We start from the raw sequence: 10,988 nt of genomic DNA on the forward strand, positions 1-10,988 counted from the left end.
GCCCTGCACTCGGCGGGGCTGGGGGAGGCAAAGGTAGTGGTGTTCCGGAGCTCAGCAGTGAAAATAAAGTAAGGCAAGGAGTCTGCGGGCAGAGGGATCCAGGAGAGGTGACCTGTGCAGAGGGAGAGACACCATTTTTGGGTCACAGAATGAATTTGGTGGCTGATTCAAGGTGTGGGACTGAACTTGCACAAGAAGACAGCCTTGTTCTGACAAACAGGAAACACAAGGAGTCTTTATGTCTATGACCAACGTGTTCCTTTTTCTATTGATTTTTATTTAAATCTGCCCACTCTAGTTTGTGCAAAACTGCCTTGTAAAAAAACAAAAGTAGAGGTTGATACTGTCCTGGGAAAGTTTAGTTCTGAGTTATTTGTGTGGTTTTAACTGACGCCTTCATTAACAAGTGATTTTAAAAATACTCGTGTGTGTATGGGGGCGGGGAGCAGGGGGCAGTAGCTCAGTTGGTTAATGTTAGCTTAAGAGCGGAAGCTCTGCGCAACAGGGCCGCTGGCTTGATTCCCACATGGGCCAGTGATGCTGCGCCTGAGTTGAGCTGCCAACAGGTGGCAGGATGGCTCAGCTGGTGAGAGCCCATGCTCCTAACAAGACTGCCTGTTTGATGGTGGGCTATGCCCGCCCGTAACTAAGACTGAACTGGGCACCTTAAGCTGAGCTGCCACCCCAATGGCTCAGTGGATATAGCATGCGCTCTTAACAACAAGGCTGCTGGTTCGATTCCCTCATGGGATGGTGGATATGCCCACCCGCAACTAAGATTGGACACAGCACCTTGAACTTAAAGGCCACGAGCTGCCAATGGGCAGCCAGATGGCGATTGGCGCCCTCCACAACTAAGATTGAAGAACACAACTTGGCTGGTTCCCTTTCCCCAATTAAAAAAAAAAAAACTTGGAAGTCACTACCACATCCCTCTTCAGGAACGGAGGTTTAATAAACCCAACAAGCCCAAAAGATTAAGAAAAAAGGACCTCAGGATCTGTGTCTCATTTAAATCACCTGCTAGGAAATGTGGCATCCCAGCTCTGAGCCACCTGACTTGAAGGTAGGGCGGGTGGGGCTTGGGTCCTGCGGCTCCCCTCTGCCCCATGAACCTGCGGAACCTCCCTGCCCAAGTTAAGTCCTCAGTTATCTCGACAGCCTCAGGCCCCTTTCCCCGCTCCCAGACCCAGCCCTCCCCTGAGAAATGCCGGGGGAGTGGAGGCCGGTCTTCCGACCACCGGTGGAAACAGCGGCTTCTGGCCCGGCCCTCGCACAGCTGAGCGGGCACAGGGGACGCCCAGGGTGGAGGGCCGCCAGGTCACTGTCGCTGCTGAACAGCAGGGAAGGAAAAGATACAGGGGGTGGGGGAAGCCTTCTGAGGAGTCTCTAAGTGGGGCTCCAGAGAAAGTGCACCTGCAATCCGAATGACGTCGCGAGGCCTGCCAAGACCCAACTAGTGTGTTTGCGTGTTAGATTGAGGAAAGCCTTCTTTGTTGATTGCACTCAAACTCCCGCGCGTATTCGATAGGGAGATAGTTATGGGACTAGTTTGCCACTTTTACATAAAACCCAAAGCGACTTAAGTACCGTAGAGCCTGGTCTTCTTCCCTAAGGTGAGGCCTGAGCGAGGGCAGCCCCAGGACGACCCAGTGAGTCATCTCCTGTCCCGTTTCCCACCTGCTCTTTCCTGTGTCCCCTTGGTTTTTTCCTTCTGTTATCCCCTTCACCGCCCCCCTCCCCAACCCAGTGGCAACGACCCCAATGGGCTCCATTTATGTTTGAAATGTTCTTGCAACCATTAACTGTCCCGTGTTAATGCATTTTAAATTTAGGTAAGTAGTGAGGTGTTTTATGCTTTACTTTCTCAGCACGGTGCCCTCAGTCCCACCCGTGTTGCTGTGTCCAGCATCCCCTATTTGACTTCCCACTTCCCCCAAAGAGGGAGCCCGCACCCCTCTGCCTGATTCCACCACAGTGCATATACCTCTGTGTGTGTGGGCTTGGGAGTGGGGTCGCTGGGCCGAGTCATTAAGCCCCAAATCGGATGACATGTGGCAGATGGTGCTGCAGAAACCAGCAGCAGTGCAGGACCAGGCCAGGGGTGGGCAACTCTCTCATCTCATGGGATCCAGCAGAGTCATTACTTGTGGGTGTGTGATTTCCCACAAAAACCTAGTACTTTTGACCCTTTCCCTGGGCTTCTGGCTCTTCCTCTCACTGGCCTGTCCCCAGCATGACCCGTGTTCCTTCACTCCTGCTGCTTTTGGCTCTGATTTGCAGCAGTCCCTTCCCCAGTTCCGGTATGAACCACTACAAATGCCTTCTACTATTCTGTCCTCTTACTCTGGCCCTGCGATGCTTAGTTGAGAAGAGGCATTTTTTATAAGCCCAACCACCTTAACTGTGTAAATCATTCCAAGCACCAGGTGGCCCCAGGTGGGCCGCTGGTGACAGCATTCTCATCAAACCACTGTGGGCAGTTTAAGTGTTCCATGACCCCACTCCCCAGGGCAGGGCAGAGCTGGGGGTACACTCTACCACCAACAGCCAGAGGGTGGGCACCAGATGACAGGTCCGCAGGGTGGCCTGCTTCACCGCCCCTGAAGGTCATATCCCTGCCTCAAGGCCAAGTAGGCAGCCCAGCATCTCCCAGGTATTCTCTGCCCCACTGGGGCTTGCATGTCTGGTTAGGGCAGCCAGTGCACCCATCTTTCAGCAGAACCATTCCCACTGCATAACTTCCAGTACTGGCAGCCCCCATAACTGCCTATCCACTTCCTCAGTACTGGGGATCACCATCTTGACATCGCAAACTATTCAGTAACTGTCCTGTGCTTGCTACCCAGGGCTGGGATTGCCACGCAGAGGTAACAGCACATTGTGTAGTCAGTGCCCTGCCTGGTCAGAGTGTGCTGGGGCATAGGCCACACTGGGACAGGTCTGACTGTACAACTGGGTTGGAGGCTTTGAGTTCTGCACCTAGGTTTCCTGAGGGCCACAGGCTGAGTCAGCCACTTGGGGAGTCAGCGTGCCACTACAATGGATCCAATGAAGAGCTCTGGACACCAAAGCTTAGGGAGCTCCCCCTCGGGCAGGCCGTGCTCCACACAGTTGCTCACTCACTGACACTGGCAAAGCACACTGTCCTGACACCAGAGAGAGAGGCCAACGAAAGCTCCGTTTCCCACTTTCCCTGCCTTGCACACCTCTCCCTTTGGCCAACATTAACTTGTTCCCTCTCCCTGTGAGGAATTTCATCATGAGCAAATGGTCTTCAGTGAGCCCTGGAGCATTCGTAGTGAATTATCGAGCTCCAGAGGAGCTCGGAGAAATACTGAAACTTGCATGTGGTATCAGGAGCAAGGCCGGCCTTGGGGGCTGGTCCCAAGTTCCTGCTGGCCTTTCACAGTTTGACTTTCCTGAAGGGCAAGCGCCAGCCCATGCCACTCAAGGTGTCCTCACATGTATCATGTATCAAGGGTGTGAGCATTCCCTCAGAACCTAGTGAAATAACCCCCGCAACTAGGGAGTATGAAACAACCCTTGGCATTTTCTCTGCTCCCCTCAGACTAAAGATATGAAATTGAAAATGGGCTGCAGGTCCCACTTACCTGTGACTTGCCCACTGAGCTCTGATGACAAGAGAACTGCATCTCAGCACTGAATACACGAACCCGTAAGTAAACAAGCCATCAGAGAGAACTCTCATCGCCAACACCCAGAGGAGCTGTGACAGAGCAGTCGGATTTCTCTGGAGCCCAAGACCGTTCGTGCTGGAGATGTCCTGGCCTACTGGACACAAGGCAGGCGGCTCCGTCCTGGGTCCCGCCACATCAGGGGACAGGGCCAGAGGATGCACCTAGTGCTGACCCCTGATCTGAGGGGTCAGGATTATTTATTAGAGTTATATAGACAAAAGGATAACTCTATCTCTCTTTTGATATATTGGGTTTTCGGAAAAGTCATGACACATTTTTGCAATGAAAAACAAAAAATAAATCATGACTTTTCCGACAACCCAATACAACCAGGCAGCTTTCGCCCTCTGCTCGTTATCCTTACATAGACAGCATGTGAGTGGGAAAGACGCCCGCCAACATCAGGACCGCCCACCTCTCCCCAGTACCCAGCACCTCTGGGCACTTTTTGGGCTGTCCCCAGGTCTCCAACTGAGAGGGGAAGAATGGGCAGGCCTCCTGGCAGGTGTCTACACACATGCAGCAGGAGGCAGGCAGCTGGGTCTCGGGCCCAGGGAGCCTGGAGAAGCTCTCTGAAGTCACTTGGTGGAGGCGGGAGGTGGGGGCCCATCAGAGAGAAATCCCACCTGCAGAAGCCCCATTGGAGATGGGAGGGACACGAGTAAACCCTCGGTCCTAGGCTCAAGCGCCAGCCCCCAAGTCACAGAAATGCGGGACCAGCAGTACCCAAGTCTGTCCAAAAATGGCCTGCTGACCACAAAGCCATCATTCAGAGTGAACAACAGCCCCAGCCATCCTAAACAACCATGTGTGCCAACATGCTGGGACCCCTCATCCCATCACTGTGCAATGTTTTGCTGCTTGGACTCATCTACACATTGATACTGTCACGACATGACAGGTTTTGCTAAATTCATCTATCAGAAGAACTGCAAGGGAAGGAGAGCCAGGGGCATGGCGAAACTGACAGTGCGGAGAAATGCTCGGGTCAATGAGGGACTAACAATGGAGAAGTCAGCACGGCAGGCGGACACACTGGGAGGCGCAGGGGGACAGAGTCTCAAAGTGAGGTGCATGAGAAGCTAACTGCCCAGGCCCACAAGAAACCAGGAGCTGTTCCTGCACACAGACCTCGAGCTGTGCGTGGTCTATGGGGGACACACACTATCAGGGCCTCGAGCAAGAGTGACAAATTGACCTGCCCCCCACCGTTCCCATCTGAGCCCTTTCCCTTGAGGCTCACCCCAAATTTAACATTAACTCGTGTACCCAATGTTCAGGAGGGGATCTGTGGGTGTGGGTGGAACAGGCCCAAATGGGGCATGTGCCAGGTCTGAACAACCTGGCCGTCCAGCAGCAGTGACGACAACAGCACCCACAGAGACTGCAGGCAGATCTGATGAGACTGGCAGCAACAACAGCTTTATGAAGAGACAGAACAGGACACTTGAGTTACCAACCCGCTCCCCCCTCCCCACTTTCAGGGCTCCAGAGAGGCATTCACAGCCTGGAAACAGGAATACCCAAGAAAAAAGAACATAGACACTGCTAAGGGGACAACCCAAGGTGGCACCTACGGTAAACAGCCCGTCTACACCTAGGCGTAGACCCTCCGGGGTTCTGAAGGAGATGGATGGAAGAGCTGTTGCAGGGGGTGGGGGGTGGGAGGGGGCGCTGGGCCAGGGTGGAGCCAGCTTCCTCTGCCTGGCATCACTGCAGGGAGAGATGGAGAGACAGAGGGTAGGGAGGGAAGGAGAGGGAGCTGCAGTTCTCAAACCCAGGCACCAATACCACACTTCCATCAGCCACAGATGTCTCCCTAAGGCTGAAGCCTCGCTCTCCACCCCACAATCATCACCCCAAACCGCCACCCACCAGGAGCTGATTAGCCAGCATTCCTGGAGCAAAATGACACCTCTCCACCCAGAGGAAAGGATGGGGGCTGCTGCCTCCGGATCAGAGGGTGTGCGAAGAACCCAGACCCTTGAGGTTTAGGCAGAGCCTCAGACACAGGCTGTGAGGACATGAGAGCCAGATGGCCGCCGCCCTCCTTGGGGATCCCTGTGCTCCTGGACCCCACGGCCAGCTCCTCCCTGCAGTGCCAAGGCAGGACAGGGACCCGGTGCTTCAATATTGGGGTACAACTCCCCTCACGAAACGTCCCTCCAATGTGGAGGCCGGGGAATCGCCTGGATCCCTTTTAGCCCCAAAAGGAGGCGGGGCCAGGCCTTAAGCCCTCTCTTGGTAGTTACCCCAGCATCTGGCCCACCGGATGGGGTGGGGGCGTACCTGGAGCAGCATGCTGAGGCCCAGGTTGCGGTGCCTGCGCTCCAGGTCCGACAAGGCCTGCAGCAGGGACCTGAACCTCTCAGCAGGGTCTGCATCTTCATCCTCGGCGGACCCCTCCTCTTTCTCTGCCTCCTGCAGGAAGCGCTCCTCCTCCTCCACAAAGAAAGTCCTCAGCTTCTTGTAGTCAGTCAGGGCCTTCTTTCTGCGGTCCATCACGTGTCCCTGCAGGGTAAGCAGCAGGGAAGGACACCTGTGTCCTTGGACTGGGGACCCCAGGACCCCAGCCCCATGCTGACCACCTTGAGGTTTGCTGCAGAAGGCTCAGCTGCATCCCAAGGCCCTGCCAGATAGAGGCAGGGTATGCATCTCTGTCCCCTCGTACACACGGACCCCAGGCCCACCCCCACTTGCCTTCCAGACAGCAGCAGCAGACTCGGCCTGGCCGTGCAGGTCCCGAGCATCATTCAGATCTTTCCTCATGATCTCCACGGACCCCTTGTTCTCCTGGTAAGAGATGCTGGTTACCAAGTGGTTAGCCACACCTGAAGGTCTGGGACACCATTCTTGTTAGCCTAGTCCAGGGGACACTGCACCCCCGAGTCCACTAACAGTCTGACCAGAAGGCCTCACCAAGTGGTCCTGGCCTACCAGGCTCATGAAAACAGGCTGCAGATACCATGGGGGTCCTAGCAACCTTACTAACTTGCTCCAGGAGGAAGCCTCATAGAAAAACCCACTAAGAATCTAACCAGATAACTGGAAATGAGATTCCTCTGGGGTCCCCAGTGTTAGTCACCAGCACAAAGATGGACAGCGGTATCTGTCAAAAGCACAGCCACCTCATCTTTTCAGGAGGAATGGCACTGGCAATCACTCTGGAAATCCAACATGAACTAGCACAAGGCACCTTTGGGGTGGGCACCGCAACACCCCGGGCCTGCCCAGCACTAGGTGTGCACTGGTCCCACCATGAAACATGAGCCCCCAGCAGGACCGCCCAGCTCCAGTCCGTTGTCTATTTTCTCATTAATAATGCTGAGCCCCCCAATCCACAAGGGCGGGTCCCTGAATCCCCAGTTACTGGGTTTCCACCCAGGGTCAGGTGCCACATGCAATGCAGTTCAAGTACCAGTAGAGAGTAGGTGGAGGGACCCCAGGAGGGCTGTGACGGGATGAGAGGGTAGATGGGGTGAGGGGCGCACACTGGACTACAGAGATGCTAACAGCCTCTATTAGAATCTCGGGATGGGGGGATTCACTCACGGGGGGCGGGGGGAGGAAGGTAAGGCTGCCGCAGGGTGACGTCATACCCGTAGGCGGGACTGTGAGGTGCAGGGGATAAGGCAAGGGAGCGGGACGGGCAGCAGGTCACCTTCTGCCGATGGGGGGAGGGGAAGAACAGTCCAAAGGGAGGATGGGCGTGAGGGGGTGGGGGATCCACAGACACCTTCGACGGGACAGGGCACTGTCCGAGGGTGGGGGGTGTGGGAACCAGGGTGTCTTCGGGAGAATTGGGGGGAGGGGGTTATACGACGCCGTCCACAGGGAAATGAAGAGGCTGAGGGCACCGTCCGGGGGGCGGGGACACGGGTCGCGAAGGGGAAGACAACGCACAGAGCGCCGCCCGCGCGCACCTTGCCGCGCAACGCCTTCCTCCAGCGGGGCTCCCACTCAGGCGGCTCTGGCCCTGCGGCCATGCGGCAGGCGGCGCACAACGGGCCCGCGTCGGCGCGGCACAGCAGTTGCAGCGCCGCCTCCGAAGCCGGGCCGTCACGCGCGGGCGCCGCGGCAGCCTCCTCGAGCGCCAGCAGGCGGCGGCTGAGCGGCGGGCGGCCGGGCTCCACGGCGCGCTGCCAGCAGTCGTCGGCGCACTCGGGGCACGGGAAGGGCCCGTCCTCCTCCGCCCAGAAGCGCACCACGCACGCCCGGCAAAAGCGGTGGCCGCAATCGGCGAACACAGGCTCGCGGGGCGCGCGCTGGCACAGGGCGCAGGCGGCCTCAGCGGGAGCCGCGGGGAGCGCCAGGGCGGCGACTGGGGCCCTCGGGGAGGGCGAGGGCGACAGGCGGAGAGGCCAGAACGCGCAAGCCGGGATGGGGACAGGGATGGAGAGCGTCAACGCTGCGGAGGACGAGGACAAGGATGGCGACCGGGGGCGGACGGCGGGGCGCTGCACGCACGGTCCTGGCAGCGGTGTACTGTACCTGCAGCTCCTGGCAACTGCGCTTCACTCTCCATACCGTGGGCCTCCCACATCGTCGCATCCTGATCTCTTACAGAGATTTATCATTTCCCCCATAAATGACTCGTGGACGAATTTTATTATTTGGAGTTCATTTTTAAGTCTCTTGTAAGCTGTTAGGACCTTAGCTGCAAGCACGGTCTCGCCCCCGCCGCGGCGCAACGCCCACAGAGGTGGGGGCGGGGCTGGAAAACGGCTTCCGTGCCCATCCCGCAAGCAACGTTTCTGCACGCTCCACCCGGCTCCGGCTTCTGGGAGGGACTGTCCCGGCTACCCCCGGAGCGGAGTAATCCATTGACTCAGGGTGAAGGTGTGCTCGGACGCCCAGAGCTGCAGGCCGCAGGGTGTTTGTTAGCATTTCTTCAGCGGGAAAAAAAAAGTTTTGAGGAGCAATTTCTTAATTTGAACACAACCAAACACGCAGTTTTCTTTTTTTTTTTAAAGTCACTGTATTCACCACCACTTAATTTTAAAACTTAAAAAACGAATGCGCTATTTCATGCAAGTGTAAAATCTTCCAAGATACTGCTTTCCGGTTTTGTGGGTTTTTTAAAATCTGGTATAGACTTGGAAATACAGGAAACGGTAGTCTGAAGTGCGATTGGTAAACCGAGGTTAGTTCTCTAGAATAATGGTCAGGAGGAAAGCGCTTTAAGCCCAATTAGCTGAGTTATATAAACTAGGAATTAATACAGAAAAAAGTAAAAGAAAAAAATCAATTGAGGAAAGTCCATGATAATCCTGTGAGTAGGAAATAAATCAGGCAGAATAAAGACAAACAGCCAAACTAGAAAATTCCAGCCACAAATACAGAAGAGTTCAACAAATTTGGTACAGAAAAGTACAATAGAAAACTTTCCCCGTGGGATTTGTTAATTCACCAAGAAAACACAAATGCTGAATAGCCAAAAAACAAACAAAAAACATACTCTGGACCAGTTATTAAGAAATAGGAACATATAATGAGACTCCTTTTTTTCACTATTATGTTGCAACCCCTCCCTCCCCCCAGCTGGGGTGGGGGGACCGGACTTTGCCGATGCTGCTTCTGGGAGGCAATGTGGTAATATTAAGGACCTTCAGATTTTCATTACCTTTGGAATTCCTTTTCTCAAGATACACTATAAAAATAACCCAAAATGGAAGTAAAGCCTTTTGTGGTTTGGTTTGGAGAAATGTTTGTGATATCACTACATGGAAAGGAACAAAAATATTAAAAGTTCCAGTATTAGGGAAGTAGCTCCGCAAATTGAAGTAGCCGTCAGTTTAAAAATGTGCACTTGAGAGTCTGGAAATGAGGAATGGCAAATGTTGTGTAACCATCTCTGATTCTGCTCCCAATTCCAAAGTACGGGAGTTTTTCCCACAAAGAGCAACTCTCCGACACCAGCTGGGTGTCCTATAATTCAATTCAGTTCTGACATTACCTACCTGGAGATGACTTCAGATCCCACAGATTAAGGGCTCAGTCCTATAAGACTGCCCTCCCCCTCCTTCAGAAGATAATGTCAAACCCAGGTGTCACCTGTGCTTCTGACCAACCAGCTATAAAGTGGAGTTTCACCACCCCTCCTTGGGTTCAATTAATTTCCTAGAGTGGCTCACAGAACTCAGGAAACAAGTTTACTTACCAGATCACCAGCTTATTATGAAGGATATGTTTCAGGAAGAGCCAGACTGAAAAGAGCAAGGTATGTGGGATGGGGCCAGAGGCTTCCATGCCCTCTCCAAATGCACCCCTCGCCCTGAATCCCTGTGCATTCACCAACCCAGAAGCTCTCCAAGGTTTTGAGTTTTTATGGAGGCTTCATTACACAGGCACGACTGACAGAAATCGTTGACCACTGGTGATTGATTCAACCTCCAGCTCCTCTCCCCTCCCTGAGGTCACAGGGTTGGAACTGGGGGTTGGACTGAAAGTTCCAACCCTCTAATCACCGGTGGGTTTCCCTGGCAACCAGCCCCAATCCTTACAGGCTTTCCAAAATCACCTCATTAACATAAACAAAGGGGTGGTTGACAGGAGTTTAAATTACGAATATCAGGACAACTTTATACTTCTCATCTCAGGAAATTCCAAGAATTTTAGAAGCTCTGCACCGGGAACAGTGGATGAAGACCAAATACATAGTATTTCTTATTATAAGTCACATCACACCACCCGAAACAGATTCAAAGGAGTCACTTGGCATTTCTCCCTCCACCCTCCCTCTCCCTTCTGAGGTCTCTGCACCCTCCAGGTGAGAAATTTAGCCAGGTGCTATTTGAGAACAAGGGTTGGGTGGAGAGAGGGCAAGGAAGGTGTGCATGCTCCCTCATCTGCCTTTTGAACCACCTAGAAAATTGAAGAACCCACTTTCTGGTCAGAGGCCAAATTGGAGTAGGTGAAGGTCTTGGATTATTGCTCAGTATTACATTTCATAACTGCCTGTGAGACAGTTGGACACCTGCTGGTCTCGGGGGGTCTTGGTGCTTGAATCCCCATTGCGCTGACACCCAAGAACTAGATAAGGGAACATTTCACCTCAAAAAGGGAGAAATCCTATTTTTTCTAGGTTGTGAACCATCTTCCTTTTTCTCAAGATTGTATTTTAAGGGGTTTAGTATAAAATGTTTGGGATTAAATTGGCAGCAATGAAAAAAATCTGAGTATTTTCTATAAGAGTGTGACAAATTAGTTTAAAAAAGGGAGAGGGGCAACAAAAATATAGACCATTAGAACAGAAGTCAAGGATTCTGAAGAGTAGCCGGCCACTCC

The 10,988-nt window shown here is 53.6% G+C and overlaps 1 protein-coding gene across 1 annotated transcript; it reads right to left on the minus strand.

Moving 5' to 3' along the window:
* Positions 1 to 5,098: 5,098 nt before the first annotated feature.
* Positions 5,099 to 9,950, minus strand: RNF187 (ring finger protein 187). The gene is made up of 5 exons (XM_019632421.1): positions 9,862 to 9,950; positions 7,625 to 8,192; positions 6,402 to 6,494; positions 5,991 to 6,212; positions 5,099 to 5,414 (listed from the first exon to the last, which is right to left on the minus strand). The coding sequence occupies exons 1-5, from the start codon at positions 9,948 to 9,950 to the stop codon at positions 5,412 to 5,414; spliced, it is 975 nt and encodes a 324-aa protein (XP_019487966.1). The 3' UTR covers positions 5,099 to 5,411.
* Between the last annotated feature and the right edge of the window lie 1,038 nt (positions 9,951 to 10,988).

Source organism: Hipposideros armiger, unplaced genomic scaffold (assembly GCF_001890085.2).
Source record: "Hipposideros armiger isolate ML-2016 unplaced genomic scaffold, ASM189008v1 scaffold_1139, whole genome shotgun sequence".
Classification (NCBI taxonomy): domain Eukaryota; kingdom Metazoa; phylum Chordata; class Mammalia; order Chiroptera; family Hipposideridae; genus Hipposideros; species Hipposideros armiger.

Excerpts from the sequence above, each read along its gene's own strand:
- RNF187 (XM_019632421.1), bottom strand. The coding sequence starts at position 9,950 with ATGGAAGCCTCTGGCCCCATCCCACATACCTTGCTCTTTTCAGTCTGG. Across the intron at positions 6,495-7,624 it reads GGAAGGCGTTGCGCGGCAAG|GAGAACAAGGGGTCCGTGGA; the intron begins GTGCGCGCGGGC and ends ATCTCTTACCAG. Across the intron at positions 6,213-6,401 it reads CTGCTGCTGCTGTCTGGAAG|GGACACGTGATGGACCGCAG; the intron begins GCAAGTGGGGGT and ends CTTACCCTGCAG.